The sequence below is a fragment of the Nerophis ophidion genome, linkage group LG18, assembly GCF_033978795.1.
Source record: "Nerophis ophidion isolate RoL-2023_Sa linkage group LG18, RoL_Noph_v1.0, whole genome shotgun sequence".
Lineage (NCBI taxonomy): Eukaryota > Metazoa > Chordata > Actinopteri > Syngnathiformes > Syngnathidae > Nerophis > Nerophis ophidion.
In genome coordinates this window covers 8,311,687-8,324,930 of record NC_084628.1, presented here as the reverse complement: position 1 = coordinate 8,324,930, position 13,244 = coordinate 8,311,687, and the positions used below count along the sequence as shown (strand labels likewise).

The 13,244-nt window shown below is 41.7% G+C and overlaps 1 protein-coding gene across 3 annotated transcripts in view; it reads left to right on the top strand.

Moving 5' to 3' along the window:
* Window positions 1–13,244, top strand: part of kmt2a (lysine (K)-specific methyltransferase 2A) — a 153,514-nt gene that overhangs the window by 129,447 nt on the left and 10,823 nt on the right. For 2 of the 3 annotated variants that reach the window (XM_061878677.1, XM_061878674.1), the window contains exons 26-32: window positions 259–2,772; window positions 5,832–5,897; window positions 5,978–6,153; window positions 9,224–9,298; window positions 9,379–9,553; window positions 9,635–9,742; window positions 9,809–9,889. In XM_061878677.1, the coding sequence (XP_061734661.1) occupies window positions 259–2,772; window positions 5,832–5,897; window positions 5,978–6,153; window positions 9,224–9,298; window positions 9,379–9,553; window positions 9,635–9,742; window positions 9,809–9,889 (3,195 nt within the window). The remainder of the gene's footprint in view (window positions 1–258; window positions 2,773–5,831; window positions 5,898–5,977; window positions 6,154–9,223; window positions 9,299–9,378; window positions 9,554–9,634; window positions 9,743–9,808; window positions 9,890–13,244) is intronic. The other variant, XM_061878676.1, reaches the window with a different exon arrangement.

Below are 13,244 nucleotides of genomic sequence, written 5' to 3'. Positions count from 1 at the left end.
AATACAGAATCGTTTTGAATCAGAAAAATATCATTTTTGAATCGAGAATCGCGTTGAATGGGAAAAAAATCTATAAATAATGGAATCGCGACCCCAAGAATCGATATCGAATCGTGGGACACCCAAAGATTCGCAGCCCTACTGCTTACTCTGTAAGAGTCACATTTCGGTGCCAAACTGTGTATTTTGTTTTTGTTTTCATCCATTATATTTATTTAGACGTATCACAATGTGACATTTCTTTGCTGTCCTTCACAGGACTTTAGGCAAGCAGCACATCGGTCAGCTTGACGGCAATGACGATGGCTCAGAGAGCGACACGAGCGTCTGCACCACCAGCACAACGACCCCCACTACAACCACCGCGTCTTCCACACCGCACAAGACCACTCCGAGGAGAAGGGCCAGAGACCGGCACCAGGAGAAACTAGACCCCCACGAGTCGACCAAGGAGGCGCACACCAGCAGCGGAGCGGGAAACACTCGAGAAGGCCGAAAGAACCAGAAAGAGAACTGTCTGGCTTTAGGCGGCGGGGTCAAGTCACAGGATCCTCTGGAAGCCCAGCTTTCCCTCAGCACGGATTTACTTAAGTCGGACTCTGACAACAACAACAGTGATGACTGCGGCAACATCTTGCCGTCAGACATCATGGAGTTTGTCCTCAACACACCTTCCATGTCCATGCCGGCTCTTGGTCAACAGCCTGAGTCTTCCTCTTCTGAGCTGCTGCTGGATGAGAGCTATGTTGGGGTGGACGTCAACAGACGTAAAGACATCCTCTTTGAAGACTTTTCCCACCCTCTTCCAAGCGCTGAGACTGGAGGAGTAGGGGAGAGCAGTGTGAATAGTTCCATATCTGTAGAGGAGCCCTACCTTCCGCTTGAGCTGCCCTCTGACCTCTCAGTCCTTACCACACGCAGCCCTACTGTGAGCTCCAATCAGAACCTCATCTCAGATACCTCAGACCGCACCATGTTGAGCTTGACCTCTGACCCAGAAACAATGAGCGGAGAGAAGAGTGAGGACAAGAAAAGAGCGGGGCCAGAAGCTTCCCCCTCAGAGAACCAACATGATGCTTCGACTTTGGCAAACAGGGATACGCAAGTCAGTGACGGTCACATGACCCCTGAGCAGTTTATTCCTAGCCCTGCCATCGGTCAAGGGGTTGAAACTCCAGTTAGTCAGGAAGTTTCTAGGAATCCTGCTACTCCAGGTTTGCCGAGCTCTCCTGCCCTGCCTCTTCAGGGTCAAAAGTTTCTCTCTACCTCGGCTGCAGCAGCAGGCAGCCCCAGCCCTGTACCTGGTACAGGACTGTCCCACGCTCAAGTCTCCACCCCAACTGTCATTAAACCGGGCCCTGATAAACTCATCGTTGTTAACCAACAGTTTCAACCTCTATACGTCCTCCAGACTGTCCCGAATGGGGTGACCCAAAAAATAACTGCCACCGGAGTGATGGACGCAAGCTCTCAAGCGGTCCTAAGCTCCATGACACTTGCCACAGCCTTGAATACGTCCCAGCCTATATTTACTGCAGGTGGCAAAGTCTTAGGTACCATGTCTCACTCCTCTCAGATCCACACGTTCAGAGGAGCAGCCCAGACCGGTTTCCAGACTGGAATCCCCAGCACCACTTCAGGTCTTCTCATCGGGTTGCCCTCTCAAGCTCACGACCAGCCTCAGATCCTGGTCTCTGAGGCTGGTCGGCCACACGAGTTGGGTCACAGCGTTGCCATAGTCTCCAGCCCCTCTTCTCTCACTGCAGTCCCAACCGTCCTGTCCTCCGCTCACGGAAAAAAGAGGCCCATTTCTCGCCTTCTGCCGAAAAAGCCCAAAAGGTTGGCCCGCTCTCGCAGTCAGCCCACCCTGGCCCCTGATGTCGGTCCTCCTAACATGACCCTCATCAACCTCTCATCCCCTCAGATTACTGCTAGCATCAGCGGCTCCCAGCGTAAGGTTCCCAATATTATCAAGAGACCCAAATCAGGTGGTGTTATGTACTTGGATCCTGCTACACTCCTTCAGCAGAGGATTTCTACTCAGGCTGGCATGCTGGAGTCCTCCACTCACATCTTACCTTGCACCGCTACTGGTCTCAACCCGAGTCAATCCGTTTTGAACGTTGTGCCAGTGTCCCCTGGCGGTGCAGCCGGCCTGCTGGCGCCCGGGTCCGTGTCCCTCACAACGCCTGTCTTTAGCTCTGCTGAACTCACAGGGTCAATCAGCAACCTCTTGTTTACTGCTAGCCCACACAGATTGGGCCTCTCCGATCAGCCAATGGTCCTTCAGTCTTCAGGAGCGGCTCCGCTGATGTCCCAACTCGGCTCCCAAGTTCAGACCTCCATAGCCGGTGGCATCTGTGTCCTGCCTCACCAACAGTCCATCAGCGTGGCTGTCAACCAGCAAGGAGAGACAGACGTCAGCACTGTGCACTTACAGCAACACAACTTTTCCAGGGCCCAGACCGTGGAGTCCAGTCCGAGCACCCCCGTCACGATAGCACCGGCTTTGAGCCCGGCTAAGGGCCACGTTGTCGGGGTGTTTAACCAGACCTTGCACTCCCAGAGTAGCAGAACCACTCCCATTTACCTCTCCTCAGAACAAAACCTGCAAAACTCCACCGGCGTATCGACGGCTAGGACAGAAAAGAGCAAAGTGAAAGCTAAAAGAAGCAGACAGAGCCCAGAAATGAGCAACAGCAAAAAAGTCAAAGTGTCTCAAGCAGAAGAACATCCCAGTAACCCTGCAGCACGACTCTCCTCCAAGCCAAGGTGAGACAATCCTTATTTTTAGTCACTTGGGATTAGGGATGGGCGATGGCGTAGAATTACATTGCAATATATATATTATTTGGTGTGTAAATAATAATAGAACAATTTAAAAACAGGTTAGGCTCCTAATTTTAAATACACTGTCACATATTGCATCATTTCTGGTTGTATTTTAATTGTTATTATTAATCTACTTAATTTACTGGAAATATGTGGTTAGTTTCTGTTGTAACATGGTTCTATCTACTAAAAATTGGCCAATTATCAGCACCAACATTTGTTATTTTGACGAATATCGGTGTTTGCCTTTTTTTTAAAATCCTAAACGGCTTTTTACTTTTTTTTTACAATTACAACAGAACACATCAGCAGATACAATATGTTCACATATGGTACCAGTAATTAGTATTTAAGAAACAATAATTACTTAAGTAGATATCAATAACCACTGGCCAAGCACCAGCCTTTTTGAGACCCTGCATGAGAAAAGTTGGGCTTCACGGTGGAAAAGGGGTTAGTGCGTCTGCCTCACAATACAAAGGTCCTGAGTAGTCAGGGTTCAATCCCGGGCTCGGGATTTTTCTATGTGGAGTTTGCATGTTCTCCCCGTGAATGCGTGGGTTCCCCCCGGGTACTCCGGCTTCCTCCCACTTCCAAAGACATGCACCTGGGGATAGATTAGATTAGATAGTACTTTATTTATTCCTTCAGGAAAATTTAAATTTTCAGCACAATCCCATTCAAGATCAGACAAACATTACAGGGAGACAGAACAGGATCGCTGACGGGTCTGCCGGCTTCCAGCGCCCCTTACAAAAAAGATGAGATACAGGTAAACAAGGGGGGGAATGGGAGAAAAAAATACAAGATTAAAATAAAATTAAAAAAATCGGTCCAAGCCTGGGCCCTGGAGAGGGGGTCCAGACTGAGGCCAAGAGAAAAAAACAACAACTCATAGCCATAGTACACATCCCTCTCACGTGTGTAAATTGGCCCTAGTGTGTGAGTGTGAATGTTGTCTGTCTATCTGTGTTGGCCCTGTGATGAGGTGGCGACTTGTCCAGATTGTACGCCGCCTTCCGCCTGGTTGTAGCTGAGACAGGCACCAGCGCCCCCCACAACCCCAAAGGGAACAAGCGGTAGGAAATGGATGGATGGCTGGAGAAAAGTTGTCTTTTTGCTGTGGAGCCCCCCTTTTTTTTTTAAGAATTAAAAGAAATAATCTCTTCCTTCAGGAGAGTTCCTTCAGGTTTTAATTTTTCCCGAAGGAACTCTCCTCAATGAATCCATAAAGTACTATCTATCTATCTATCTATCTATCTATCTATCTATATATATATATTTGAGGAAAATTGTTGAAAATGAGATTTTTTCCTTTAATTCTTAAATAAATAAAAAAGTGGTGGGGGCTACACAGCAAATATGATTTGATATCAGCAGGCATGTGAAATGTCTGCAAAAAGGCGGAAACTTGCCACACTGGTTTAAAATGTAACTTAGCTATTGGGTTTCACTATGTAAAGCGCTATGAGTCACTAGAGAAATGCGCTATATAAATATAATTCACTTCACTTCACTTTTTCACTATTCATTTTTGCGTCCAAATACCACTTTTGATCCAAACTAAAAGTGTTGAATGCTCGTGCCCAAACACCACACTGCGTTGCAGGACGGGGAGCAGATCAGGAGCACCGAAACAAGCTCGCTATGTTAGTGAAGCGTCCCACTAGCTTACTGGTCCTTGACGGCTGTCCACCTTGCTGCTATTGATATAACACGGTTAGTTACGAACCCGTTGTAGTTCCAGAGTTTTTATCAATAGCCAGCGAGAAGGTATGTTATTGACGTGACGGATCGTAAAGAGAGGTCACAACACTGGAAGTATATGACCTGAGGATAGAGTTGTTATATCATTTTTCATTACATTTTCAATAACAATTTTAGTAACTTACCGACTAAAAAACAAAGAATTCTGTGGTACATCACATGGGACATGTAAATGTTAGAGAAAAAAAGGAGGTTGGTCAATGAGAGTTAATCTAAAGGTCAAATATAGTTTATAAATGCACCCAATTGCAGGAAATGTAGTCTTCCATCCATCCATCTTCTTCCGCTTGTCTGAGGTCGGGTCGCGGGGGCAGCAGCCTAAGCAGGGAAGCCCAGACTTCCCTCTCCCCAGCCACTTCGTCCAGCTCCTCCCGGGGGATCCCGAGGCGTTCCCAGGCAAGCCGGGAGACATAGTCTTCCCAATGTGTCCTGGGTCTTCCCCGTGGCCTCCTACCGGTGTTTTCGGGTGGCATCCTGACCAGATGCCCGAACCACCTCATCTGGCTCCTCTCGATGTGGAGGAGCAGCGGCTTTACTTTGAGCTCCTCCCGGATGACAGAGCTTCTCACCCTATCTCTAAGGGAGAGCCCCGCCACACGGCGGAGGAAACTCATTTCGGCCGCTTGTACCCGTGATCTTATCCTTTCCGTCATGACCCAAAGCTCATGACCATGAACGTAGACTGACTGGTAAATTGAGAGCTTTTCCTTCCGGCTCAGCTCCTTCTTCACCACAACGGATCGATAAATTGTCCTAAATGTGGTCTTAATTTAAAAAATATTATTTCGGGGTTTGCGTGGCAGCACTTAAGGCCGTTAAAAATTTTCTTTTTTTTCCCCCCTCAAAGGTTGCTCCATGCTCACATCCTTAAATCTGACTCTGAGTCTGTTCGCTTGTTGCTGTCAAATTTGCAACACAGTGGTGGAGTGGCCTCGCGCATCACGAAGGTCCCTGGTTCAATCCCCACCTAGTACCAACCTCGTCACGTCCGTTGTGTCCTGAGCAAGACACTTCACCCTTGCTCCTGACGGGTGCTGGTTAGGGCCTTGCATGGCAGCTCCCTCCATCAGTGTGTGAATGTGTGTGTGAATGGGTAAATGTGGAAGTAGTGTCAAAGCGCTTTGAAGGTAGAAAAGCGCCATAGAAGTACAAACCATTTATCATTTATAGTGTTTATATCAGCTATATATGGTCTCCCGACTTTAAATAAATGTTTCTCATCCTTGTTGAAGTAGTTCACAAGAAGCCTGCTGTCCTGAGCCCATGGACACAAGTGAGTCCCCCTCCAAGAACAAAAAGTATGTAGTCCCTCATCCTTCTTACCTATTTTCAGATTTTTGACACGGTGTGTCTAAGCATACTTTCACATTTTTTGCAGTGTCCTTAGTAAAAAGAGGAGTTCAGAAGATCTAACAGGAAAGGCGGCGGAAGAAAACAAAGGTTCTACCACTGGTCTTGAAGATGGCAGCAGCAAAGACGGCAAACCCAAGAAGGGCATCATCTTTGAGATCCGCAGTGAGGACGGCTTCCATATCCGCTGTGAAAGCATTGAAGGTAAAAGACAAAATATTATGATGTAGCGTTACTAGAGATGTCCGATAATGGCTTTTTTGCCGATATTCCGATATTGTTCAATTCTTAACTACCGATTCCGACATCAACCGATACCGATATATACAGTTGTGGAATTAACACATTATTGTGCCTAATTTTGTTTTGATGCCCCGCTGGATGCATTAAACCAGGGGTGCCCACACTTTTTCTGCAGGCGAGCTACTTTTCAATTGACCAACTCGAGGGGATCTACCTCATTTATATATATCATTTATATTTATTTATTTATGAAAGAGACATTTTTGAAAACAAGTTAAATGTGTTTAATGATAATACAAGCATGTGTAACACATATAGATGTCTTTCTTTCACAAAGACAAGAATATAAGTTGGTGTATTACCTGATTCTGATGACTTGCATTGATTGGAATCAGACAGTAATGATGATAACGCCCACATTTTCAAATGGAGGAGAAAAAAAGTTGTGCTTTCTGTACAATACCACATGAAAGTGGTTGGTTTTTGGCATCTAATTCATCCAGCTTCCATACACTTTACAAGAAAAACATTGGCGGCAAATTCCGCAGCTTGCTTGATTGACATTCACGGCACCCGAGGGTCTTGTGAGATGACGCTGGCTGCTGCCAGTTCATTATTATGAAAAAATGACAGAGAGGAAGGCGAGAAACACTTTTTATTTCAACAGACTTTCGCGCCGTCCCTTCCGTCAAAACTCTAAAGGCCGACTGCACATTTCCTATCTTCACAATAAAAGCCCTGCTTCATGCTGCCTGCGCTAACAAAATAAGAGTCTCAGAAAGCTGGCGTGCACATCACTTGTGCACGCCAGCTTTCTGAGGGATCGCTTGTGCACGCCAGTTTTCCGAGACTCTGTATTTAGTTAGCGCAGGCAGCATGAAGCAGGGCTTTTATTGTGAAGATAGGAAATGTGCAGTCAGCCTTTAGAGTTTTGACGGAAGGTACGGCGCGAGAGTCTGTTGAAATAAAAAGTGTTTCTCGCCTTCCTCTCGGTCATATTTTCATAATAATGATCTTGCAGCAGCCAGCGTCATCTCACAAGACCCTCCGGTACCGTGAATGTCATTTAAGTGACGTCTTGGTGAAGATTGATGATCACTCATTTTTAGGTCTATTTTTTTTAAAAGCCTGGCTGGAGATCGACTGACACACCCCCCGCGGTCGACTGGTAGCTCGCGATCGACGTAATGGGCACCCCTGCATTAAACAAAGTAACAGGGTTTTCCAAAATAAGAGAACAACTTCAATATAAATTATGGAAAAAAATGCCAACATGGCACTGCCATATTTATTATTGAAGTCACAAAGTGCGTTTTTTTTTTTTTAACATGCCTCAAAACAGCAGCTTGGAATTTGGGACATGCTCTCCCTGAGATAATCCTGACACCCACTACAACTATGGGAATGATCAAGGGTGATGGGTCAAATGCAGAGAATAACTTCGCCACTCCTGGTGTGTGTGTGACGATCATTGGTACTTTAACTTTAACTTTAAATACCATACTTTGACTTTCACAAAGTGCATTATTTTTTATTTTTTTTTAAACATGCCTCAAAACAACAGCTACAAAAACAATGAAGGCACACAGCTTCAGTCCGGAGTATACGAGAGTAATAAAGTAAACAATAACATAGTCCTCCTTTAGTACAATGGTTCTCAAATGGGGGTACTTGAAGGTATGCCAAGGGGTACGTGAGATTTTTCAAAAATATTCTAAAAATAGTAACAATTCAAAAATCCTTTATAAATATATTTATTGAATAGTACTTCAACAAAACATGAATGTAAGTTCATAAACTGTGAAAAGAAATGCAATTTTTTGTTGTCAAGAAATTCAGTGTTGACAGCTCGATTTTTTGGTGGACATGTACCATAGATATCGTTAAAGATTTCTTTTTTTGTGGATAAAATGTTTAGAATTAAATTCATGAATCGAAATGGATCTCTACTACAATCCCCAAAGAGGGTATTTTAAGTTGATGATTACTTCTATGTGTAGAAATCTATATTTATCGTTGATTCACTTGTTTATTTTTCAACAATTTTTTTTGTCATTTTCATATCTTTTTTTCCAAATAGTTCAAGAAAGACCACTACAAATGAGCAATATTTGCACTCTTATACAATTTAATAAATCAGAAACTGATGACAGTGCTGTATTTTACTTCTTTATCTCTTTTTTTCAACCAAAAATGCTGATTAGGGGGTACTTGAATTAAAAAAATGTTCAGATGGGGTACATCTCTGAAAAAAGGTTGAGAACCACTGCTTTAGTAGACTGCCTGGCATGCTGTATAACAGGAAATTAGGAACTGGGTTAAATCTGCCTTCCTCAAAAGTATTTGTATGAGTAACACAACTTTTTCATGTAATAATGCTGCTTTATCCTCTTAGAATTTAGACTGTATTCCTTTTAATTGTATAACTTTATGGTTGTAGACTTCACTATATTATCTATTATATTAAAATACATACATATGTATGTGTTGTTTGCTTTACAACACTTAATAATAATAATGCTTACCGGTAATCCTATTTTTCTCCTAACACCACTTTATCGACATTTTATCTATATCCCCAAGGTTTCGTTTTTTTCCAATTTTGGGTTTTTGGAGATTTTCCTTGGTTCAAATCAGGGGATGTCATTCTGGTTTGTGAAGTCCTTTGAGGCACTTGTGATTAAGGGCTATATAAATAAACTTTGATTGATTGTTGTCAGGGGCGTCCACTGAGGGCCGCACGCTAAAAAAAAAAAATTAAGGATACGTGCGCCATTTTAATATTTTTAATTTTGAAAAGCTTTACAATACACGTTTTTTTTATTAGCCTAAACTTTTTCTTGTTACATCACTCCTGTTTTGTTTTAAGCGTATTATCAGAATGTAGTGATAAAATTACAACTTTTTCTGTGATGTTCTTTCCACTTTTTCTTGATAAAATGAGGACTCAAACAAACAAAAAAGTTATTTTCTCACATTATATAGAATGTATTCAATTACAGTACACACTTCCAACATGTCATTTTTACAGAGGCCTGGAAGTCGCTGACTGATAAAGTACAGGAAGCTCGTTCTAATGCCAAATTGAAGAAAGTGTCCTTTGAAGGTAAAACAACTACTAGGATACATTATTTAAAAATGTTTCAACTCTGCCACTGCTCGAATTAATTGTTCTGTTTTTGTCAGGCTTGAACGGACTAAGGATGCTGGGAGTCGTCCACGAAGCTGTCTTGTTCCTGTTAGAGCAGCTGTACGGCACCAGGCACTGTCGCAGCTACCGTTTTCGTTTCCACAAACCCGAGGAAACCCAGGAACCTCACATCAACCCTCACGGCTCAGCGCGGGCAGAGGTCCACCAAAGGTACACAAGGCCTGGACAACTTAGCTTACACAAAATGGCCATGGAATCCTAAATTGTGATTGTTGTTGTCGCCCCTTTTAGGAGGTCTGTTTTTGACATGTTCAATTTCTTGGCCTCAAAACACCGCCAGCCTCCGGAGTACAGGCCGCAAGGAGAGGATGAGGAGGAAGGACAGCTGAAGACTGCCAGGTATGTCACAAAGCGCGCACGATGGTAGAAGATGTCCTATTGACTAAGTGCTTGTGCTGTGTGCAGACGTGCAACCATGGAACTGCCGCTCGCTGTGAGGTTCAAACAACTCAAGGCCACCTCCAAGGAAATAATTGGCGTCTACAGGTTAGAAATTGGGTGGCACACAAACGTTAGCATATCTAACATAACACACATTTTAACAGCACCATCATGTAGGGCTGGGCGATATGGCCTTTTATTAATATCTTGATATTTTTAGGCCATATCACGATACACGATATATATCTCAATATTTTGCCTTAGGCTTGAATGAACATTTGATGCATATAATCACAGCAGTATGATGATTCTTCTTCATACTGGATTAATAATATATGCTCATTTTAAACTTTCATGCAGAGAGGGAAATCACAACTAAGTCAATTTAGCAAAATTGTATTTATTAAACAGTTATTAAGCAGTGGCACAAACATTCATGTCATTCAAAACAGAAAGTGCAAGATTGTCAGAGACATTTTAAACAAGCCATAAGTGCACTTTTGTTGATGTTACCAAGATGACATATCAACACAAAACTAAATTAAAGTGTACTTTCTGTACAGAAAGCCACTACAATAGTTTAAAACAAATAAAGTGCACTTTTGTGCATGATGTCACACAATATATTTCAATAACTGTGCAATCTACTAATAAAAGCATCAATCAATCAATCAATCAGTCAAATAAAAATAAGCTGCATAATAGGTTCCTGCGGACGTTATCTCCTCCTGTTGTTGACTTTTTTTTTTTTCATACGGTGTTGGTGTGGCACCAGCTGGAGATGTTGACAGGCGGAGTTTCAAGCACTCCTAATTCTCTAGCGGGTGACTTTTCAAATGATGCAGTGGTGCTACTTTTTGGAGCAACGCTTTTGCCGTCTAAATGTTGAACATATTTCCGCTTGAAGCCAAACCACCGCACCTCACAGCTAATGTTACCATGTCGCTATCTGTCTGCTCCGCTTGTGTTTAAGTCTGTGTGAGAAGGAGAGACAAGAAAGAGCAAGAAAGGCCTGTAGTGTAATGCCCGCAGCCAAAAGCAACTGCGTGAGAATGTATACTCAAATATCACGATATAGTTATTTTCTATATCGCACAAAGACAAAACCGCGATATATCGCTCAGCCCTACCATCATTCTAGCTTAGTCTATTCCAGTGGTTCTTAACCTTGTTGGAGGTACCGAACCCCAGCAGTTTCATATGCACATACACCGAACCCTTCTTTAGTGAAAAATACAACGTTTTGTTTTTTCAAATTCAAGACAAAGTAATATGTTTTTTTTTTTTTTTTACTAGTGCACAACATGAACCATGCATGAACATCACACTGTTCAAAGAACAAATCCAACACAGTGCATGAACTCACAACAAATTACACACTTGCAAATCAGAGATAACATTGTTTGGGGGTATCCATAATACTTAAACTTCCGTTTTATTGTCATTCAAATTTCAACTTTACAGTACACATACGCCGATTGGGAGAAGTTTTTATTTACACGATTGATTGATTGGATGAGACTTTTATTAGTAGATTGCACAGTACAGTACATATTCCGTACAACTGACCACTAAATGGTAACACCTGAATAAGTTTTTCAACTTGTTTAATTAAGTCAGGGTCCACGTTAATCAATTCATGAGTCTGGTGTGTCTTGACCGCTGCGGTGGAGGCTGCGCTGAACCCCTAGGGCAGGGGTCACCGACCTTTTTGAAACCAAGAGCTACTTCTTGGGTACTGATTAATGCGAAAAGCTACCAACCAGTTTGATACACACTTAAATAAATTGCCAGAAATGGCCAATTTGCTTAATTTACCTTTAGTAAATAAATCTATATACCGGTGGTATATATATATATATATATAAAAAATGGGTATTTTTGTCTGTCATTCAGCCGTACATTTTTTTGTAGAGTATAAAAGAAGAAAAAAAACACTTAATTGAACGGTTTAAAAGAGGAGAAAACAAGAAAGAAATGAAAATTTAATTTTGAAACAGTTTATCTACAATTTCGACTCTTTAAAATTCAAAATTCAACCGAAAAAAAGAAGAGAAAAACTAGTTAATTTGAATCTTTTTGAAAAAGTAAGAAAAATAATTTATGGAACATCATTAGTAATTTTTCCTGATTAAGATTAATTTTAGAATTTGATGACATGTTTTAAATAGGTTAAAATCCAATCTGCATTTTGTTAGAATATATAACAAATTGGACCAAGCTGTATTTCTAACAAAGACAAATCATTATTTTCCAGAATTTTTTTTTTTTAAAGAAATTCAAAAGACTTTGAAATAAGATTTAAATTAGATTCTAAAGATTTTCTAGATTTGCCAGAATATATTTTTTGAATTTTAATCATAATAAGTTTGAAGAAATATTTCACCGATATTCTTTGTCGAAAAGACAGAAGCTAAAATGAAGAAGTAAATTAAATTTTATTTATTATTCTTTACTTGAACATTGATTTAAATTTTTAGGAAAGAAGAGGCAGGGATTTAAAAGGTAAAAAAGGTATATGTGTTTAAAAATCGTAAAATCATTTTTAAGGTTGTATTTTTTCTCTAAAATTGTCTTTCTGAAATTTATAAGAAGCAAAGTAAAACAAATAAATGAATTTATTTAAACAAGTCTTTAAAATATTTTTTTAGATTTTCAAATTCTATTTGAGTTTTGTCTTAGAATTAAAAAGCGAGACCAGCTTGCTAGTAAATAAATACAATTTAAAAAAATAGAGGCAGCTTACTTGTAAGTGCTGCTATTTGAGCTATTTTTAGAACAGGCCAGCGGGTGACTCATCTAGTCCTTACGGGCTACCTGGTGACCCCTGCCCTAGAGTTTGATCAAACCCAGGTTAAGAACCACTGGTCTGTTCGCTAAAGCAAAAGTAAATAATCTGTAGCAAGTTGACAGAACTCCAGACTTTATTTTTGGATGTATAGTAAAGCCTGGTTTTGTTGTTGCATGAACTTGGTGGGCAGGCTCATCTAGCTAGTGGCAGTGTTCATCTGTGACATACTACTTACTCGTGACGGGTCAAACGATACTGAAACATCCATTTACTACAAAACACAAGTAGTGATACTGTGTCCCTTGAAACCTTGATGTGTGTCACTTTAAAAAAAAAAACATTTGAGCGATACAGCTGCTATGCTGTTTGACTGCAAAGCTAACAAACTGTTTATCAGGCAGCGCTTTTTTCATCTCACGAGGGAATGCTCTACTAAATGATGTTGGAGTGGGCGTGATGTGTTTAAAACCATTTTTTTTGTTAGCGTCATTTATGTAGTAAATGGAACTAACGAAAAGGAAAACATCTGAAGGGTTTAAATCTTATAGTGCAGTGGTTCTTAACCTGGGTTCGATGAGTCGGCCTCAGGGGTTCGGTGAGTCGGCCTCAGGGGTTCGATGAGTCGGCCTCAGGGGTTCGATGAGTCGGCCTCAGGGGTTCGGTGAGTCG